General features: G+C 34.4%; 1 protein-coding gene across 2 annotated transcripts; it reads right to left on the bottom strand.

Annotated features, from left to right (window-relative positions):
* Window positions 1-10,820: 10,820 nt before the first annotated feature.
* On the bottom strand, window positions 10,821-20,220 carry LOC137810399 (ARM REPEAT PROTEIN INTERACTING WITH ABF2). 2 transcript variants are annotated; one of them, XR_011080901.1, is made up of 20 exons: window positions 19,794-20,220; window positions 19,508-19,671; window positions 18,990-19,162; window positions 18,786-18,906; window positions 18,622-18,696; window positions 18,419-18,513; window positions 18,149-18,224; window positions 17,071-17,178; window positions 16,546-16,674; window positions 16,360-16,428; window positions 16,129-16,188; window positions 15,829-15,952; window positions 15,558-15,700; window positions 13,927-13,990; window positions 13,717-13,796; window positions 13,254-13,318; window positions 13,033-13,150; window positions 12,795-12,919; window positions 11,864-12,105; window positions 10,821-11,294 (listed from the first exon to the last, which is right to left on the bottom strand). XR_011080901.1 is itself a non-coding variant. In XM_068611639.1 (19 exons), exons 1-19 carry the CDS (start codon window positions 20,035-20,037, stop codon window positions 12,015-12,017), a joined length of 2,124 nt encoding a protein of 707 aa, XP_068467740.1. In that variant the 5' UTR covers window positions 20,038-20,220; the 3' UTR covers window positions 11,741-12,014. The 2 variants fall into 2 exon arrangements, 1 of the variants encoding a protein (XP_068467740.1); XM_068611639.1 differs by lacking the exon at window positions 10,821-11,294 and having other exon boundaries at window positions 11,741-12,105.
* Window positions 20,221-21,898: the final 1,678 nt, after the last annotated feature.

Below are 21,898 nucleotides of genomic sequence, written 5' to 3'. Positions count from 1 at the left end.
ACAAAACCAGTTTTCCGAAAACAAAATGTCCTGACTTTTCTTCCATATATCTCCTTTTTGTGATTTATTTATGGACGTGCCTCCTTAGCAAGGTGCAAACAAGACATGAAAGTACTTGTATGAATTTTAGAACGCAATTTTTCAACACATAATATAATTACAAAAAATAGAGCGAAATTTCACAAATTTTGCTAAAGGATAGCCTTGGTTTTTCACAAAATTTCAGAAAAATTGTCTAGAAATAATTTCTCCTGAAATTGCACGTAAGAATCTAGGCTGAATTTGGGACAAAACACGACAAATTTGACGTCAAACGGATGAGTATTCACCTAGGTAAAAAATTAAACAGTTTCACATCCAAACGAACCTTCCTTTCAACCCTAAAAGTGATGAATAAAAAATTTATTTAAAATCTGGTGCGACGTATCTGGGGCTCAAATATCAGCCAAAACTCAATACACATAATGACGAATGTCTGGTAAAATTTTCAGACCAAAAGACCCATGGAATAGGGCGTAGTAAGATTGAGAGCGAGAGTGAACAAAATTGGTTTTCCCAAAGCAAAATGTCCTGGCTTTTCTTCCCTATGTCCCCTTTTTGTGATTTGTTTATGGACGTGCCTCTTTAGCAGGGTGCAAACAACACAAGAAAGTACTTGTGTGAATTTTTCAACGCAATTTTCCAACACATATTATAATTACAGAAAATAGAGCGAAATTTCAAAAATTTTGCTAAAGGATAGCCTTGGTTTTTCACAAAATTTCAGAAAAAATGTCTAGAAATAATTTCTCCTGAAATTGCACGTAAGAATCTAGGCTGAATTTGGGACAAAACGCGACAAATTTGACGTCAAACGGATGAGTATTCACCTAGGTAAAAAATCAAACAGTTTCACACTCAAACGAACCTTCCTTTCAACCCTGACAGTGATGAATAAAAAATTTATTGAAAATCTTGTGGGACGTATTTGGGGCTCAAATCTCAGCCAAAACTCATATACACATAATGACGAATGTCTGGTAAAACTTTCAGACCAAAAGCCCATGGAATAGGGCGTAGTAAGATTGAGAGCGAGAGTCAACAAAACTGGTTTTCCCAAAACAGAATGTCCTGGCTTTTCTTACCTATATCTTCTTTTTGTGATTTGTTTATGGACGTACCTCCTTAGCAGGGTGAAAACAACAGACGAAAGTACTTGTGTGAATTTTCAACGCAATTTTTCAACACAGAATAAAATTGCATAAACTAGGGTCAAATTTCACAAATTTTACTAGGCCTTGGTTTTTCACAATATTTCAAAAAACAATTCCCGAAATAATTTTTTCCTTAAATTCCACATAAGAATATGGACTGAATTTTGGTCAAAACGCGACAAATTTCACGTCAAATGGTTGAGTATTCACCTAGGAAATAAAGCAAACAGTTCACACACAAACGGACCTTCCTTTCAACCCTGCCAGTGATGAATAAAAAATTTATTGAAAATCTTGTGGGACGAATCTGGGCATCAAATATCAGCCAAAATTCAATACACACAATGACGAATGTCCGTTAAAATTTTCAGACCAAAAGACCCAAGGAATAGGGCGTGTAACACTCTGACCGAGAGTGAACAAAACCGGTTTTCCGAAAACAAAATGTCCTGGCTTTTCTTCCCTATATCTCCTTTTTGTGATTTGTTTATGGGCGTGCCTCCTTAGCAGGGTGCAAACAACACATGAAAGTACTTGTGTGAATTTTTCAAAGCAATTTTCCAACACATAATATAATTACACAAAATAGAGCGAAATTTCACAAATTTTGCTAAATCGCCTTGGTTTTTCACAAAATTTCAGAAAAATTGTCTAGAAAAAATTTCTCCTTAAATTGCACGTAAGAATCTAGGCTGAATTAGGGACAAAACGCGACAAATTTGACGTCAAACGGATGAGTATTCACCTAGGTAAAAAATCAAACAGTTTCACACACAAACGAACCTTCCTTTCAACCCTAACAGTGATGAATAAAAAATTTATTGAAAATCTTGTGGGACGTATCTGGGGCTCAAACTTATGCCAAAACTCAATAAACATAATGTCGAATGTCTGGTAAAATTTTCAGACCAAAAGACCCATGGAATAGGGGGTAGTAAGATTGAGAGCGAGAGTGAACAAAACTGGTTTTCTCAAAACAAAATGTCCTGGCTTTTCTTCCCTATGTCCCCTTTTTGTGATTTGTTTATGGACGTGCCTCCTTAGCAGGGTGCAAGCAACACAAGAAAGTACTTGTGTAAATTTTTCAACGAAATTTTCAACACAGAATAAAATTGCATAAAGTAGGGCGAAATTTCACAAATTTTGCTAGAGGATAGCCTTGGTTTTTCACAAAATTTCAGAAAAATTGTCCCGAAATATTTTTTCCTGAAATTCCACGTAAGAATCTAGACTGAATTTGGGACAAAACGCGACAAATTTCACCTCAAACGCATGAGTATTCACTTAGGTAAAAAAATCAAACAGTTTCACACAAAAACGAATCTTCCTTTCAACCCTGGCAGTGATGAATAAAAAATTTATTGAAAATCTTGTGGGACGTATCTGGGGCTCAAATCTCAGCCAAAACTCAATACACACAATGACGAATGTCTGGTAAAATTTTCAGACCAAAAGATCCAAGGAATAGGGCGTAGTAAGACCCAGACCGAGAGTGAACAAAACCGGTTTTCTGAAAACAAAATGTCCTGGCTTTTCTTACCTATATCTTCTTTTTGTGATTTGTTTGTGGACGTGCCTCCTTAGCAGGGTGAAAACAACAGATGAAAGTACTTGTGTGAATTTTCAACGCAATTTTTCAACACAGAATAAAATTGCAGAAACTAGGGCCAAATTTCTCAAATTTTACTAGGCCTTGGTTTTTCACAATATTTCAAAAAAAAAATCCAGAAATAATTTTTTCCTGAAATTCCACATAAGAGTATGGACTGAATTTGGGTCAAAACGCGACAAATTTCACGTCAAATGGATGAATATTCACCTAGGAAATAAAGCAAACAGTTCACACACAAACGAACCTTCCTTTCAACCCTGCCAGTGATGAATAAAAAATTTATTGAAAATCTTGTGGGACGAATCTGGGCCTCAAATCTCAACCAAAATTCAATACACACAATGACGAATGTCTGTTAAAATTTTCAGACCAAAAGACCCAAGGAATAGGGCGTGTAACACTCAGACCGAGAGTGAACAAAACCGATTTTCCGAAAACAAAATGTCCTGGCTTTTCTTCCCTATATCTCCATTTTGTGATTTGTTTATGGACGTGCCTGCTTAGCAGGGTGCAAACAACACATGAAAGTACTTGTGTGAATTTTTCAACGCAATTTTCCAACACATAATATAATTACACAAAATAGAGCGAAATTTCACAAATTTTGCTAAAGGATAGCCTTGGTTTTTCACCAAATTTCAGAAAAATTGTCTAGAAATAACTTCTCCTGAAATTGCACGTAAGAATCAAGGCTGAATTTGGGACAAATCGCGACAAATTTGACGTCAAACGGATGAGTATTCACCTAGGTAAAAAATCAAACAGTTTCACACACAAACGTACCTTCCTTTCAACCCTGACAGAGATGAATAAAAAATTAATTGAAAATCTTGTGGGACGTATTTGGGGCTCAAATCTCAGCCAAAACTCAATACACATAATGACGAATGTCTGGTAAAATTTTCAGACCAAAAGATGCATGGAATAGGGCGTAGTAAGATTGAGAGCGCTAGTGAACAAAACTGGTTTTCCCAAAACAAAATGTCCTGGCTTTTCTTCCCTATGTCCCCTTCTGATTTGTTTATGGACGTGCCTCCTTAGCAGGGTGCAAGCAACACACGAAAGTACTTGTGTAAATTTTTCAACGAAATTTTCAACACAGAATAAAATTGCAGAAAGTAGCCTTGGTTTTTCACAAAATTTCAGAAAAATTGTCCCGAAATAATTTTTTCCTGAAATTCCATGTAAGAATCTAGACTGAATTTGGGACAATACGCGACGAATTTCACCTCAAACGCATGAGTATTCACTTAGGTAAAAAATCAAACAGTTTCACACATAAACGAATCTTCCTTTCAACCCTGCCAGTGATAAATAAAAAATTTATTGAAAATCTTGTGGGACGTATCTGGGGCTCAAATCTTAGCCAAAACTCAATACACACAATGACGAATGTCTGGTAAAATTTTCAGACCAGAAGACCCAAGGAATAGGTTGTAGTAAGACCCAGACCAAGAGTGAACAAAACCGGTTTTCCGAAAACAAAATGTCCTGGATTTTCTTACCTATATATTATTTTTGTGATTTGTTTATGGACGTGCCTCCTTAGCAGGGTGAAAACAACAGACAAAAGTACTTGTGTGAATTTTCAACGCAATTTTTCAACACAGAATAAAATTGCAGAAACTAGGACCAAATTTCACAAACTTTACTAGGCCTTGGTTTTTCACAATATTTCAAAAAAAAATTCTCGAAATAATTTTTTCCTTAAATTCCACATAAGAATATGGATTGAATTTTGGTCAAAACGCGACAAATTTCACGTCAAATGGATGAGTATTCACCTAGGAAATAAAGCAAACAGTTCACACACAAACGAACCTTCCTTTCAACTCTGCCAGTGATGAATAAAAAATTTATTGAAAATCTTGTAGGACGAATATGGGCCTCAAATCTCAGCAAAAATTCAATACACACAATGACGAATGTCTGTTAAAATTTTCAGACCAAAAGACCCAAGGAATAGGGCGTGTAACACTCAGACCGAGAGTGAAAAAAACCTGTTTTCCGAAAAGAAAATGTCCTGGCTTTTCTTCCCTATATCTCCTTTTTGTGATTTGTTTATGGGCGTGCCTCCTTAGCAGGGTGCAAACAACACATGAAAGTACTTTTGTGAATTTTTCAACGCAATTTTCCAACACATAATATAATTACACAAAATAGAGCGAAATTTCACAAATTTTGCTAAATCGCCTTGGTTTTTCACCAAATTTCAGAAAAATTGTCTAGAAACAATTTCTCCTGAAATTGCACGTAAGAATCTAGGCCGAATTTGGGAAAAAACGCGACAAATTTGACGTCAAACGGATGAGTATTCACCTAGGTAAAAAATCAAACAGTTTCACACACAAACGTACCTTCCTTTCAACCCTGACAGTGATGAATAAAAAATTTATTGAAAATCTTGTGGGACGTATCTGGGGCTCAAATCTCAGCCAAAACTCAATACACATAATGACGAATGTCTTGTAAAATTTTCAGACCAAAAGATCCATGGAATAGGGCGTAGTAAGATTGAGAGCGAGAGTGAACAAAACTGGTTTTCCCAAAACAAAATGTCCTGGCTTTTCTTCCCTATGTCCCCTTTTTGTGATTTGTTTATGGACGTGCCTCCTTAGCAGGGTGCAAGCAACACACGAAAGTACTTGTTTAAATTTTTCAACGAAATTTTCAACACAAAATAAAATTGCAGAAAGTAAGGCGAATTTTCACAAATTTTGCTAGAGGATAGCCTTGGTTTTTCACAAAATTTCAGAAAAATTGTCCCGAAATAATTTTTCCTGAAATTCCACGTAAGAATCTAGACTGAATTTAGGACAAAACGCGACAAATTTCACCTCAAACGCATGAGTATTCACTTAGGTAAAAAATCAAACAGTTTCACACATAAACGAATCTTCCTTTCAACCCTCGCATTGATGAATAAAAAATTTATTGAAAATCTTGTGGGACATATCTGGGGCTCAAATCTCAGCCAAAACTCAATACAGATAATGACGAATGTCTGGTAAAATTTTCAGACCAAAAGATCCAGGGAATATGGCGTAGTAAGACCCAGACCAAGAGTGAACAAAACCGGTTTTCTGAAAACAAAATGTCCTGGCTTTTCTTACCTATATCTTTTTTTTGTGATTTGTTTGTGGACGTGCCTCCTTAGCAGGGTGAAAACAACAGATGAAAGTACTTGTGTGAATTTTCAACACAATTTGTCAACACTGAATAAAATTGCAGAAACTAGGGCCAAATTTCACAAATTTTACTAGGCCTTGGTTTTTCACAATATTTCAAAAAACAATTCCCGTAATAATTTTTTCCTGAAATTCCACATAAGAATATGGACTGAATTTGGGTCGAAACTCAACAAATTTCACGTCAAATGGATTAGTATTCACCTAGGAAATGAAGCAAATAGTTCACACACAAACGAACCTTCCTTTCAACCCTGCCAGTGATGAATAAAAAATTTATTGAAAATCTTGTGGGACGAATCTGGGCCTCAAATCTCAGCCAAAATTCAATACACACAATGACGAATGTCTGTTAAAATTTTCAGACCAAAAGTCTCAAGGAATAAGGCGTGTAACACTCAGACTGAGAGTGAACAAAACCGAATTTCCGAAAAGAAAATGTCCTGGCTTTTCTTTCCTATATCTCCTTTTTGTGATTTGTTTATGGACGTGTCTCCTTAGCAAGGTGCAAACAACACATGAAAGTACTTGTGTGAATTTTTCAACGCAATTTTCCAACACATAATATAATTACAGAAAATAGAGCGAAATTTCACAAATTTTGTTAAAGGATAGCCTTGGTTTTTCACAAAATTTCAGAAAAACTGTCTAGAAATAATTTCTCCTGAAATTGCACGTAAGAATCAAGGCTGAATTTGGGACAAAACACGACAAATTTGACGTTAAACGGATGAGTATTCACCTAGGTAAAAAATCAAACAGTTTCACACACAAACGTACCTTCCTTTCAACTCTGACAGTGATGAATAAAAAATTTATTGAAAATCTTGTGGGACGTATCTGGGGCTCAAATCTCAGCCAATACTCAATACACATAATGACGAATGTCTGGTAAAATTTTCAGACCAAAAGACCCATGGAATAGGGCGTAGTAAGATTGAGAGCGAGAGTGAACAAAACTGGTTTTCCCAAAACAAACTGTCCTGGCTTTTCTTCCCTATGTCCCCTTTTTGTGATTTGGTTATGGACGTGCCTCCTTAGCTGGGTGCAAGCAACACACGAAAGTACTTGTGTAAATTTTTCAACGAAATTTTCAACACAGAATAAAATTGCATAAAGTAGGGCGAAATTTCACAAATTTTGCTAGAGGTTAGCCTTGGTTTTTCACAAAATTTAAGAAAAATTGTCCTGAAATAATTTTTTCCTGAAATTCCACGTAAGAATCTAGACTGAATTTGGGACAAAACGCGATAAATTTCACCTCAAACGGATGAGTATTCACTTAGGTAAAAAATCAAACAGTTTCACACATAAACGAATCTTCCTTTCAACCCTGCCAGTGATGAATAAAAAATTTATTGAAAATCTTGTGAGACGTATCTGGGGCTCAAATCTCAGCCAAAACTCAATACACACAATGACGAATGTCTGGTAAAATTTTCAGACCAAAAGACCCAAGGAATAGAGCGTAGTAAGACCCAGACCGAGAGTTAACAAAACCAGTTTTCCGAAAACAAAATGTCCTGGCTTTTCTTACCTATATCTTCTTTTTGTGATTTTTTTGTGGACGTGCCTCCTTAGCAGGGTGAAAACAACAGATGAAAGTACTTGTGTGAATTTTCAACGCAATTTTTCAACACAGAATAAAATTGCAGAAACTAGGGCCAAATTTCACAAATTTTACTAGGCCTTGGTTTTTCACAATATTTCAAAAAAAAATTCCCGAAATAATTTTTTCCTGAAATTCCACATAAGAATATGGACTGAATTTGGGTCGAAACGCGACAAATTTCACGTCAAATGGATGAGTATTCACCTAGGAAATAAAGCAAACAGTTCACACACAAACGAACCTTCCTTTCAACCCTAAAAGTGATGAATAAAAAATTTATTGAAAATCTTGTGGGACGAATCTGGGCCTCAAATCTCAGCCAAAATTCAATACACACAATGACGAATGTCTGTTAAAATTTTCAGACCAAAAGACCCAAGGAATAGGGCGTTTAACACTCAGACCGAGGCTGAACAAAACCGGTTTTCCGAAAACAAAATGTCCTGGCTTTTCTTCCCTATATCTCCTTTTTGTGATTTGTTTATGGGCGTGCCTCCTTAGCAGGGTGCAAACAACACATGAAAGTACTTGTGTGAATTTTTCAACGCAATTTTCCAACACATAATATAATTACACAAAATAGAGCGAAATTTCACAAATTTTGCTAAATCGCCTTGGTTTTTCACAAAATTTCAGAAAAATTGTCTAGAAATAATTTCTCCTGAAATTGCACGTAAGAATCTAGGCTGAATTTGGGACAAAACGCGACAAATTTGACGTCAAACGGATGAGTATTCACCTAGGTAAAAAATCAAACAATTTCACACACAAACGAACCTTCTTTTCAACCCTGATAGTGATGAATAAAAAATTTATTGAAAATCTTGTGGGACGTATCTGGGGCTCAAATCTTAGCCAAAACTCAATACACATAATGACGAATGTCTGGTAAAATTTTCAGCCCAAAAGACCCATGGAATAGGGCGTAGTAAGATTGAGAGCGAGAGTGAACAAAACTGGTTTTCCCAAAACAAAATTTCCTGACTTTTCTTACCTATGTCCCCTTTTTGTGATTTGTTTATTGACGTGCCTCCTTAGCAGGGTGAAAACAACACATGAAAGTACTTGTGTGAATTTTTCAACGCAATTTTTCAACATAGAATAAAATGGCAGAAAGTAGGGCGAAATTTCACAAATTTTACTAGAGGATAGTCTTGGTTTTCACAAAATTTCAGAAATATTTTCTCGAAATAATTTTTTCTTGAAATTATACATAATAATATAGACTGAATTTGGGACGAAACGCAACAAATTTCACGTCAAATGGATGAGTATTCACCTAGGAAAGAAATCAAACAGTTTCACACACAAACGAATCTTTTAAAAATTTGGTTGTGCTATATTGTGAGGGTGTTATGAAAAGTGGGTGGAAAGGGGAAGTTACAGTGTTCGAGGAGGAAGAAGAATCATGTTTGTTTCCTCTATGACTTGGAAACCCACAAATCCAAACGATTAATTAAAATCTTGGTTGATTTTCTTACGAACTAGAAGAAACATCCAATTTTCATTTCACTTGTTTTAAATGTCATTAATAAAATTTGCATTTCATTTGTCTAGCAAGCCTCTATCAAAATCATACACTACAAAAAAAAAATCATTAAAAATAATTAATTATTATATTAATTAAATTAAATGTATTTTAAAAATTAAAAAAATTATTAATTTTTAAATTAATTTCTATTATTAATAAATAATTTTTAAATTAATATTTAATTATCTATTAAAATTTTATTATTAAATTTAAAATATAAATAATTGATAGTTAAAACTTAATTAGATAGCAATTTAAAAATTATTTATCAATAATAAAAACTAATAATTTTTTTAGTCTCTAAATAAATTTACATTAATTAATATAATAATTAATTATTTTTAATTTTTAAAATTAATTTTTATTTAATAACTTTTAGATTTAAAATTTAAAATTTAGGATTTAAGATTTAAAATTTATTCTCTAGTATTTAATTTAGTTATTATAATAATTAATTATCTTTAATTTTTAAAATTAATTTTTCTTTAATATTTTAGGATTTAGAGTTTAAGGTTTATAATTTAGAATTTAAAATTTAAGATTTAATTTTTAAATACTATCTAATTTAATTAATATAATATTTAATTATTTTTTATTTTTAAAATTAATTTTTATTTAATATTTTTTTATAGTTATACATGATATGATAAACCTGACTTGCATTGAATGCTGTATTAATGTTTCATTATTGTTGTATTCAATTTTTTTTATGAAGTCTTTATTCCCTTAAAGGTATTATGCCTCATTTAATGTCTGCAGGATTTCATTACTCCTTGGTTTTGCTTTTCTCCGTCCCAAATATTTCTGTTTTTATTACATAATGGGTGGTTTGTAGTAACATTAATGTGTTGTTACTTTTTAAGATATAAGTAATTTATATATATTTTAAATATAATTTAAATTAATATTATATATATATATATATAATTTGAATGATGTAAACTTACCATCTTATTTTAAATTGAATGTTCTGAATAAATACACATTTAATTCTTTATTAAAGAATTGTTAACATATTTTTTAAATATATTTCTTGTTGTATTTCCGGAATGTATTATTTCCCATTCTATATTTTCATTTCCAGAGTAAAGGGTATTTTGAGAAATTTAAAATTATGTAGGGTGCAGTTTCAAAAAGATTGGGTGTAGTTTGGAACTTTGTGTACTCTAATGGAACTTGTGGGTTAGATATCCCCATCATCAATCCATTGGCTCCAAGGGCTCCTAGCTTGGCTCATCATTGACAGCCTGCACTTTGGGGACAGAACAGTGTTGTACTATAAAACTGTGGAACTTTTTGAAGAGGAAGAGGATCTTGTCTACTACATATTTCATACCGAAACTGAGCAAGCCAAAAGATTGATAAAAATTGTTGCTAATTTTCTTCATCTGCTTGGTTGTGCTTTTAACAAGGGGTTCCTTTAAGTTTGCAGATAAATAAAGTTGGTAGAATTGTTTATTCTTGTTTAAAAGTTTCTTAAATCTGAATATAGATGAATCTGTTTGTGTTTCTTCTAGTTAAAGAATTTCCTCAAAGTCTAACTAAGGCTATTAATATTCCTTTTCTTTTAACTAAATTTCAAATGATAACTACAATTCAATTTTATCCACAATTTTTTTTATAAAATGCAATCCTTCGGAGGAAATTCCAAATGAGATACACGCTGTGTCCACCAAAGCATGCATGATACAGTAATCAACATTACTCCTTTCACTTAAAGGGCAATTCATTTTTGCCATAAAGTTCAGAAGAAACTATTTCAAAATAATGCGACTCTATGAATTTGCTTTCAACGGCAATAATGAAAGAGACTTGCTAAATGAAGGCTTGTGAATTAAGTTAGTATATCCATAACTCATGTTTGACGGATACTGGCATACAAACCCTCCAAAGCAGAAGACATACCTATCTCATGCACGTGCAGTCTACTCTAATCATGAAACAAGTATAATAAAAAGACTTGAGTTCAGCCGATTGGCCCATTCCAAGTGAAAGTACACCGTTGGGAGTGACTTGAGGGGATTCTTTTTCCTCGATGGTAACACATGATGCCCAAGGAAAAAGCAGTTCAATGCTTTTATTTGTCTTCAAAAATAACAATCAAAGCCCCTTTTCAACAAGACCTTCCATCTGCCCACAGAAAAACTCACCAGAAGTTCTGATACATCCAGACAAAGACGACACATTCAATTTTCATTTCATATGTTTTGATTGGTCAAAGTACATCACTATATTATAAAAGATTCTCTTAGACCATCATCATAAGCTGTTTAGCCGATTTTGGTTGTCCACTGATTTGTGAGAGGGTTTTCATTTGGATATAGGTGTCTTTCATTCCATACAGCATGGTCACTTCATTGAATATACAGTCAATTTTATAAGCAGCACTGAATTCAATTTTATCATGGTCAAACGAGTAACTGAGTATCCAATGACGCATTTGCGACGTATTTGCATTTTGCAATTAATTTGCGTTAAAGCTACATGTATTTGCAATTAATCATCAGCACATTACAGACAAATATTTAATTGTCATATAAACATGAGGTGCTTGGGCAACCTATACTACTCTCAGAAATACAGCAATTATAATGCCTAAACAAATGAGAAAATGAACACTATCAAATCATAACCATCACAATATTGCACGAGAAAAAACAATGTTCGTGAAGGTCATTTGCTACATCTACGAGAATGACATTACAGGTAGAGCCTAGAAGGACTTACACTGAATCAGAAAAGAACGTACACGACCTGATGTTAAATATTTTTTAAGCCATGCTGCACTCAATCCAGGAGACTTCCTTCGCAGGTTCAATTAACATCGACCACATTATGTACATTGCAACTGGTTAGATGTCAAATAGAACAGTAAATTCTACGGCTGATTGTAGGAAATGCCCTTTGTAAGGGCTTTACCAAAGTAATTCTGAATCTCAGGTATTATACGCTGAATCAGGTGGGAGTGTCTGCAAATAATTGGTACAAAAGAAATTCTAAAAGGTTAGAAAGACAGAACATAGAAATGTAAAATGAAATGCATTCATCATATCTGTGATTTATTTATCCGGCCAAAGCTTAATTATTCAATTAATTTCAAACCAAAGGTCGGCATCTATTGTGTAACAAAGTTTAAGATCCCTGACCATCATATTTGTCAAAAAGCAAACAAACCTAAGAATATAGCAACTTGCAGAAAAAAGAAAGAAAGAAAGATCAGCAACATGTTGAACAAAAATCACAACCCGCCCTCTGAAAAAAGGGTAAGCCCACAGCTTTTCATATTTTTGATAACTATATATAAAACGTCAACTTCATTTCGCAAATGAATACTAATAAAAATAACACGAAAGCATGCTTTCTAAATGAAATAGAGCTTTATTAAAATGGAAAGAGAAATGAAATCAAGTCATGTAAAAGAATTTTTTATTTAGTCATGTAAAAGAATTTTAAGTAGATTCAAATTTTCAATATCTTAACTCCTTTTAGGTTGACACAAGCCTGCCAAAACTACAAGGAAAATAAAGAGAAATAGAAAGTAGATACAACTGACATAAAACCTCCAGCTTATAAAAGATGATTCAGACATTTATTCCATTTAGATTTTGTTTACTTATTACAGACATCTGTACACATTGTAGAGGGATCAGATACGTACCCTGGCTTTCCACTCAATTTATCGAAGTGTTCCAAGATAAAAAGGATGCATGTGTGCCTCAACGATATAGCATTAAATGCTTCAGAAAGTTCATACATACTTGATACGCTCTCAAGTGATATATCCTGGACCAAAACATCAAATAAGAGAAATTCACTTTCCAGTCTAATAGTAGAGCACAAGGACAAGTGTAAAGACTATGTGTATTTATGTGTGAACCAAAATTCTCTTAGCTGACCTGCGCAATTGTGTACTCGCAGAGTCTCTTGAGTCCTTCTAAAAGATATTGATCGGCTGCTCGGAGGAGATCTTGGGCAATGTCAAGAGTGATCTCAACTGATCCAGTGTATATAAATCTGGAGAAAAGATTAAAGACAATACGAATTAAGTTGTTCACAATTATTACAAGTTTTCACAGCACAACTTTCATAAAGCACGTGAATGCAGAATTTATTTGACCTCATCATCAGCTCAAAAACCTCCCATCTAATGTTTGGAATCTCTATGTCCCGTGCCTCCTTCTCCTGACATACAATAATAGACTAGCGTATCACAATTATTGTGCTGAGATATGAAATGTAATTTTGTATTGCTATTGTTGAGAATGAGAGGAAAAGAAAACAAGAGACATAATTGAATCTGTCAATTTAGACAGCAGGGAGTGCTATTATATAATAAGGTTAAGAAATGAGTTATTAGATACAAGTATCCTAATTGCCTAGTTACCATGATTATTTAGATCCAAGAATAGGCACAGGGTACCATGTCTAAAATATCCAACAGCTACATTTACTAACCAAATGATAGATTATACATGATGCTTATCATGATATCGTGGAGCCAATAACAGTTTTCTTTTTTTGCCCGATAGTCTATTAACAGTGAGAGACATATGATACACTTAAGATCAATATATACTCACCCTATAACCACCATCAAACATAGCACGGAATGCGTCTGAAGATGCAAGCAGACAAATTCTGTGAGCATAAAATCGTTTGCCTGCAGCAAAGTATGGAAAATACCAGGTTATCTACAAATGCAAACTGCAGCTACAACAGCACTGCATTCTAGGTGAATTGTTCTCCAAGCAACAGCTTTAAGAAAACAGTGTTAATGAAAAAACATCAACCTTCAACCAAAAATGTAACATCGGACAAGGTAGCATTGTTTACATACTGCTCTCCCAAATAGACCTGCAAGAAGAAAAGTCTAGCATCACAGGCATTAAAACTTACAAAAATACCTTACGGATACAGAATAATCAAGACAAGACAGAAAGTAAGCAGTCAATGAGTGCATTAGGCTTTTTAGGCATATGCAAGTACTACAGATTATTGGATCCACAGAAGCAGATACTAACTAATTAAACAGACCATATATTTATAACTAGACACTATCCCCAATATCTGAATCAATTTTAAACACCAAGATATGGTAGTTGACTTGGGATACAAATCGTGAAACAAAATTTTTCAAGTAGTGAATTGGTAGATTCATGATCACTGATAAAACATAGCTCGGACAGACATTTAACATACAGAAACATATAAAAATAATGTGTGTGCAGCATTGTGAAGTTAAATAGCTAACAAAGCAACATATAAGTTTCAAAATAACATGTATTTTAGTTTCCAAATATCATGGTTAGAAAATATCTCAGTTTAAATTAGAAAATAAAATTCGATTATAACGTATCTAGATGTTACTTCTGTTTTTTTCCTCTATATTTTTATAAAAAGAGATTAGGAAGTCCTAATGAATAAAAGGTCCAACAGATAACTTATGGCCCAAAGTAAAAATCTTGGAAGTGAAATATAAAAGGTCCTAGCATGAAAGAAATGAATGCAGTAAGTTGTCGTTTAACTTTAGGGTTGTGGTCATTTCCCTTCTCAACCCACTACCAGCAAACAAGTGCAGCTTAAGTATTGCAAATCATGATACAGGTAAGCATGACCAAGAGATATCACATGTCAAAATAAAATGCAAACCAGAAAACCATTGACTACTATATGAGAAGAGGTGAGATGAAAATTTAAATAACAATCTTGTTGGTTTTGATACGTGCTAAGGGTTGTGGGTCCATGCCCAATGGCTAAACAGGCAAGAGCCCATGTGTTATGCAGGGTTTTATATGTCAAGAGTTGTGCCAATCCCAACAACTAAAGCTTTTGGCAGAGTAGTAAGTGTTCTTAGTCAATCATTTGGTTTCATAATTCATACAGATTCAAATTACAGGTTTAACAAGTTTCCAATTATCTCCACGTTCAAGGACAGAGATCCTCTAAAAGAGTGAAAATTATATGCACAAAGGGTCATGAGAGGGCATGATGGATTATTGGGTCAATTCAGCCCAGTCATCCATGCCCAATAGCTTAAATAGGGTAGGACCAGCCTCTAAGCAGGGTGTTTTATCAGTTAAGCTTGAGGATTACATCCCTGCTAACAGTTAAGCTTACAAATGTCCTTGCTTACTTATCATGTAGGATTTGAAAAATTAATTAGCCACACTGTTAATACCTGCCTTATTATGCATGTTGGTGTGTACACAGTGATCTTGTAAATATAACAAGGAAAAAAATCAAAACAAAGAGGAAATTTTTTTCATATATCATCATGAAAAGGACAGGAAAGAAAAATAAACCTAAAAGCATCATATATAAATAAAACACAGATCAAATCAAAATACTTGGAAAAGGCAATCAATCATTTAGCAATGATGCTATGAAGGATGAGAACAAGCCAACAATTATATATGCCTACCTGGGGTGTGGGAGATGGGGGTGCAGCATCTACTGGAGACAGAGTCGTGCCTTTATTGGCCAACTTGCATAAAGCCACAGCTCCATCAAGTTGTTGCTTAGAGTTATAATAAGAGCCAAGAAGCCCCATAAGCAACTCCAAACCTGCATGGACAGATGCTTGGATTCATATAGAATAGAAAAGGCAAAAAAAAACACAGAAAAAGGTTTTAATTTTTTTTTAAAAAAAATATACATCAAACTAAAGCAAAATATTTTATTAAGATGCATACCATGGTGTTCTATAAATATTTTTCTCTGGTCATCAGCGGAACAAAGGTGAGCAAGAGCCAAAGCAACTCGTCTTTGAAAAGCCTTCTCTGAAACTCGCATGAGATATAACAAATGGTTCAGCACCTACAAAGGCAAAATTAATACGTTACAGATCTGAACAACATGTAGAATTCAAACTGGTGGGATAAGGCTAGATTGTTGTAGAATTAATAATTAATACAGTAGTAGCATCCCTACCATTTCCAAGCTAATTTCAGTAAAATGTACCAAAGAACAAGTGAATGTGAAGTGGTGCTTACTCGCCCGTGAATCTTCTCTTCTAATCTTTTCAATGTCTTTGCAACACAATCCTTAGTTGCCTGCAAGAGAAACCAATTCCTTATCTCTTAGTGTGTGCCTAAGAACATAAAATTTGTATGCAATTATATAAAGCACTGAACTCCCATTGATATAGGCAACAAAGGGCAAATGCAAAAACCATGAAACCGAGAAACCGAGAAACAGAATTGGTATCAACAAGGCAAACTTACTTGAACAATAAACTCTCCATCCTGCAGTCTCTGAATTCCACCTACCCTAATAAAATCGGCCACATTATCCTATGGGACAAAGTAAAAAATATAAAAAAGGAACAGTTATTTTACTTTAACTTCAAGTAATAAGCTTTACTACAGTCAAGAAAGATATTTTATTAGAACTCGTAGAGTTTATTTTACCTCATTATCTGCAAGGCCATAAAGAGCAAAAGCAGCATTATGTTGCAAAGACCCATTTTTTGAGTCAAGAAGCTTCAGTAAGGGAATCAAGCCACCATTGTGTGCAATACCAGCTTGATTATGCGTGTCCTGAAAATTAAAATTGAATATCTACAGGTTATGGTGTTAAAGGGAAACAGTGATTCAACATACTCAGAAAAAGTGCATAACACTTTTTTATAAAGCTGTAAGTAATACAACATATTAGAAAGATGACTTTTATGTTCTGAGATAAGACATTAATACAAAACTTAAGACATGGAAATGCACAGAGTTTACGTTAACGATTTTAAACTAAAATGACGAACTTAAAATTAACTCCATTGCCGAGTATATAATCTATAATACTTACACATGGAAATTTGTATAATATATATGTTACCATTACCGATTAAAAACTATAAATAGGAAATGTAACATTAAATCATGCCTCTTAACTTACATATTTGAACTCTGACATGGAAAAGACAAGGGAAAAGAAATAACCTGGGCCAATCTCCCCAATGCAAAGGCAGACATTTCTTTTAGCTGAACATCAGGGGACTGAAGCATCTCTATCAGAGGTCGGACAGCACCCCTCTGAACAATGTGAACCTACAAAATCAAACAATACGAAAGGTAAAACTAAAAACAGAGATATATAATACACAAAGAGTTGATGAGTTAACACCCACTGAGCCACCCTATTCAGAAATAAGTTAAAGAAAGAATCTCATGGGAACTAGCATATTAGGAGGTGCCTAAGTCAGTATGAGATGCTTGATCAAGTATTTACGTGTTTGGTTCTCCCACCTTAATAGCTAGCTTTTGAGGTGGGTTTCTGATGAAAACCCAGGGAGGCTTGCCTGGGTTGGAAGGATCTTTCCACTCAAGCTTCAAGGAAAAACTTTTGGATGAATTCTTGAAACGATTCTTTGAAGAATTTTTATATAAAATGTGATCTTCAATTTTGCGGATGCCATGGAAAAGAAACAGATTCAATAATATAAAAAAATCAAGATAGTGATAGGAATTAGAACAACCCTTTGTGCCACTCAAACTCCATTAGATAAGCAAAAACAGAGAATATACAAATACTAAGGATAACAAGTTTATTCACAAAAAGAAAATACACATTTATTTTTATTTTCCAAATCACATCAGTTTCCCAAGAACATGGGTACTTATCAATTGGTATTAGAGCTAGTTGCCGATATCCTGGAAAGGGCTACAGACAGAGAGTACTAACTGGTCAGCTCTTAGGGGCAGTGCTATGATAGGAATTTGGATATTATGAGATGCCTTAGTTTGCAACAAGTAGTATAGGATGCTCAAGGAGGTATTTAAGTGTTTGACTCTCCCTCCTTAATGGCTAGCTTTCAAAGGGTTGGTTCCCCAAATGCTTGAGCACTTTTCAGAATCCAAACTAAAAATCCATGCATAAAATTGTTCACATCACTTTTTTCACCATCCAATAAACAAACATAAAAACAGGTGTTAGGATTTTTCCTTTATGCCTTTCTCTCTCTCCCTCACGATTCAGTTTAATCATGGAGTTATTAGAAAAACTAAAGTTAATGCTTACCTTGCAGTCTGAATCAGTTGCTGCAAACTGTCCAAGTAACAAGGCTGCTTCCCTCTGGCTTTCAGAGCAACAGGAGCTGTTTCATCATACAGTATTAGAATTAGAATAGGTTGATAGAAAGACATCTTTTTCAGTAATATATACTACGGAAAATTATTGGAATGAAAAAAGGAACTTTGAGTTATAATAGTGAAACAAATTAAGTGCAGGGTTGAAACATGGGGGAAGGGAGATGAGCGTAGTTTTCCAGGGTGCGAAGTAAGAATATACCTAAGTAATCCAATGACCGGTTGTAGGGCCCCAGCAAGAAGAACTTCTTTCTTTATATTAGGGGAAGAGTGGACCAGATTTCCAATCACACCAACCTGTAATTCAATAAAATTCATTGCAAGTTCCCAGTAAGATCAGTACAAAGACCAAAGTCAACACTATTGCAAAATTTAACTTAAGAATTAAGGTTGCACAAGTAATACCGCTTCATAATGAATAGCAGCATCTTCTGAACGAAGCATTAGAATCAGAGTTGGAAGGGCATTGCATTCAACGATCTACATGTCATTATGTTACGTTACGTGACTTACTCGTATCATATGTAAGTCAATTTAAATTCCCAAAACATTCCCTAAAGACCACTAACCTGATTTTTATTTTCATCATTTTTGAAAGCAAGGGTTCTCAATGCACCAGCAGCTGCTCTTTGCACCTTTGTATCCGCAAATTCAAGTAAATGAACAAGCGGTGGAATCCCACCTTCGATCCTACACATTAACTCCAGATAATCATAAGAATAAACCATTCCAAATTAAATTTCAATTGCATGGTAGTACTCGAAGAAGCATACCTGACACGAGTCTTAATACTGCTGTTCTCATGAGCAAGATTAGTAATCGCGTCTGCAGCCCTACGAATTAGACTATTAATGGCACGAGATGTTAAGCCGTTTTCATGTCTTTTCAAAAGATCAACGAGATGTTTTAGAGCACCACTGTCAACGATGAGCTGCTGGTGCTCCGGCTGCAGAAGGCATTTTCACACCACACATTAGACCATCATGCATTATCTTCAAAGCTTCCTTCTACTATACAGTATCAACTATACCATCCTAAAAAGAATCGCTCACGCCGTTTGGTGAAAACGATAAGATAAAACAATTTTTGGCATAAACAACGTTTTAAAAAAGGAGATAACTATCACTAGTAAGCGAACTCAACGTAAAATCTATATCACAATACAAATAACAGACGTGGAATTAAAACCTTGAATTATATAGACTTCAGAGCTTGTCAATTTCAAGGCATGAAGAAGCTAAGTTGCAATAATTCCTAACTAACAGTCACCGTAGAGGAGAAGTAAAATTACCTTGACTGCGAGAAGTCCAAGCGCGAAAGCACTTCCTTTCTCGACCTCGTGCTCAAACGGCATTGGCCTCTGCAACAGGTCGCTTCCGACTAGAGGAGGCGCTTTAAGATGTTTAACCAGAGCAGGAATGGCGCCTCCTTCAACAATCACGTTCACCACTTCCTCTGCAAACAAAGACAAGCGCCGAATGAAGCGCGTGCGGTGCAACGGACGAAAGCAGCGAAGAACCGAATTCCGCGAAAGAAGAAAACGAAAACGAAGGAAGCCAGAGGACGAATAGATTTACCGTTTTTTGCGAGATCGGCAAGGGCGTGCGTGGCGCGCTTGGCGGCAGCACGATCGGATTCCTTCCATGAGAAGGTGGAATCGAGGACGATGACCTGTTCCTTGACGTCGGAGAGGAGGGCGTCCCGAGCGTGGCCGGTGGGAGGCGCGGAGATCTGTCGGTCGTCTTCGAAATCCTCCTCCAGCTTCCTCTTCTGACCTTTCCTCTCCGGGAGGCAGTGATCTGGTCGCGCGTGAAGGTCCATGGACGAGAAAAGAAGGAGAAGAGGAAGAAGAAGGAGAAGGTCCCTCTGTCTTTGGGAGACGCAACCCAAAGTGTTAGAAACGAGGCGCGGAAGAGAAGAAGAAGAAGAGAAGAAGGAAAAAAAAGGGTGCTCCAAATGGAATTCGGGATTTGAACACGCGAGTGAGTGCCAGATCGGAGGGGTAATTCCGAAATTTCCTCCATGCCCTTTTCTCTTTTTTCTTTTCACTCTCCTACTATGCCCACCCGCATTTATTCATACTTATGTTTTACAAATAATAAACATCATTTTAAATTCTAAATCATAGTAATTTAAATATATTTAGCTAGTTATTAATGTTTGCAAAAAAATTATGATGTTTTATCCAAATTTCATATTTTATCCTAATGTTATTTGCATAAATTATTGCTAATTCACTGGAAATTTTAATTTTCTATCTATGAGGCTCACACACCTTTTAAATAGTGAGTCGGTGTCGGACACCGACATTCGTATGACACATATCGGTGAAGTGTTCAATTCAAAAAATATTTGTTGAATTGGTTCTAACATAATTTTAAAAATAAGAAATACATTAATTTTTAAAAAACTCAAATTTATTGTATAAATTTTTAATATGATTATAAAAATAAGGAATAAATCCTTTTAAACCAACCATAAAAAAACATCTTTCTACTAAAAAAGAAACTGAAATATACTTGTACACTTAATTTTTTATTATCAATTTATATAATTCATAATTATATAATATATATAATTGTATGCTCTTATCCTACATTTTAGAGATTATACTTATCTCCATGTTTGTATCCATGTCCATATCATATCGTATTAGTGTCTATGCTATATAGTTTTCTATTTTACTTTTTAAAATTTATTTTAAAAAAATTTATAAACGTATCCCTAATTGAAAAATTTTACAAATATATAAATAATGCAATAGAAAAAAAGAAAATACAATAAATGTAAGATTAATATATATATATATATAGTATGGTGTGGTGAGTATGGGTTTTAAGAGTGGGTCCAAATATAGAAGTTTGGTGGGTCTGGTTAAGTTCAGACCTTGCATATATGATTTAAATTTGAATATATTGTGCTTTTTGAGCAGCGCGTTCATAATAAAGCAAATCTTCATATTCTTACAGAATCATGGCGTTGGCAATTAGGGATTTTTCTGTTTTAAACGGTTTTCAAATCATAAAAAAATGTATTGGTACGGAACGGATATTTGATTTGGGTTGAAAAACAAAATGAGAAATCATTGAAAGTTAAGATTGGAATTTGGATTATCAGAGTTGACTTAATATTTTTAAAGTTAGAAAAATAATCTTTATACTATAAATAAATATTAAATATATTAAACCAGTCCTATTTTAGTGATATAAATAAGCACTAGTTTAATGTAATTTAAACACTTGATATAAATGTACTGGTAGGATTTATACGACTGAGACTAAGATTGGTATCTTGAAACTTGATCGAGGTATCGATCGAGGTCGTAATTGAAGTTAAGTTTACACACGATTAGCGAAGATTAATTAACAATCAAAAGTTAGGTAATATACTTCTAAACATGATTCAGCTTCTTAATCTGACCTAATAAGAAAGAGTCTATAATAATTATATAAATAGGCATAGATTATTTGAATCACGTACGTCATCATCATACAGTACTCGGAATACTGAATGTTGAATACCGAGTGTCTTTTGCAGGTATTATCCGAGACTGGAGATTTTGAGGACGAGGGGTAGAGTAGCAAAATAGAAGTAGAGCATCGGTTTTCAGAGGAAGAGAGAAGCATCCGACCGACCAATCGAAAAGGAGTTCCCATAGTTTTTTTGGTCCCAATCCTGTTCG

This window comes from Phaseolus vulgaris, chromosome 2, assembly GCF_000499845.2.
Source record: "Phaseolus vulgaris cultivar G19833 chromosome 2, P. vulgaris v2.0, whole genome shotgun sequence".
Classification (NCBI taxonomy): Eukaryota; Viridiplantae; Streptophyta; class Magnoliopsida; order Fabales; family Fabaceae; genus Phaseolus; species Phaseolus vulgaris.
Note: the sequence above shows the minus strand (reverse complement) of the source record. Positions and strands in the feature narration are given on the sequence as shown.

What these genes read in the sequence shown, in the direction of transcription:
- LOC137810399 (XM_068611639.1), bottom strand. Translation starts at nt 20,037, where the DNA reads ATGGACCTTCACGCGCGACCAGATCACTGCCTCCCGGAGAGGAAAGGT. An exon ending in ATGATGAAAATAAAAATCAG is followed by an intron (nt 18,697 to 18,785) that starts GTTAGTGGTCTT and finishes AATGACATGTAG; the next exon opens with ATCGTTGAATGCAATGCCCT. An exon ending in AAGAGAAGATTCACGGGCGA is followed by an intron (nt 15,953 to 16,128) that starts GTAAGCACCACT and finishes TTGCCTTTGTAG; the next exon opens with GTGCTGAACCATTTGTTATA.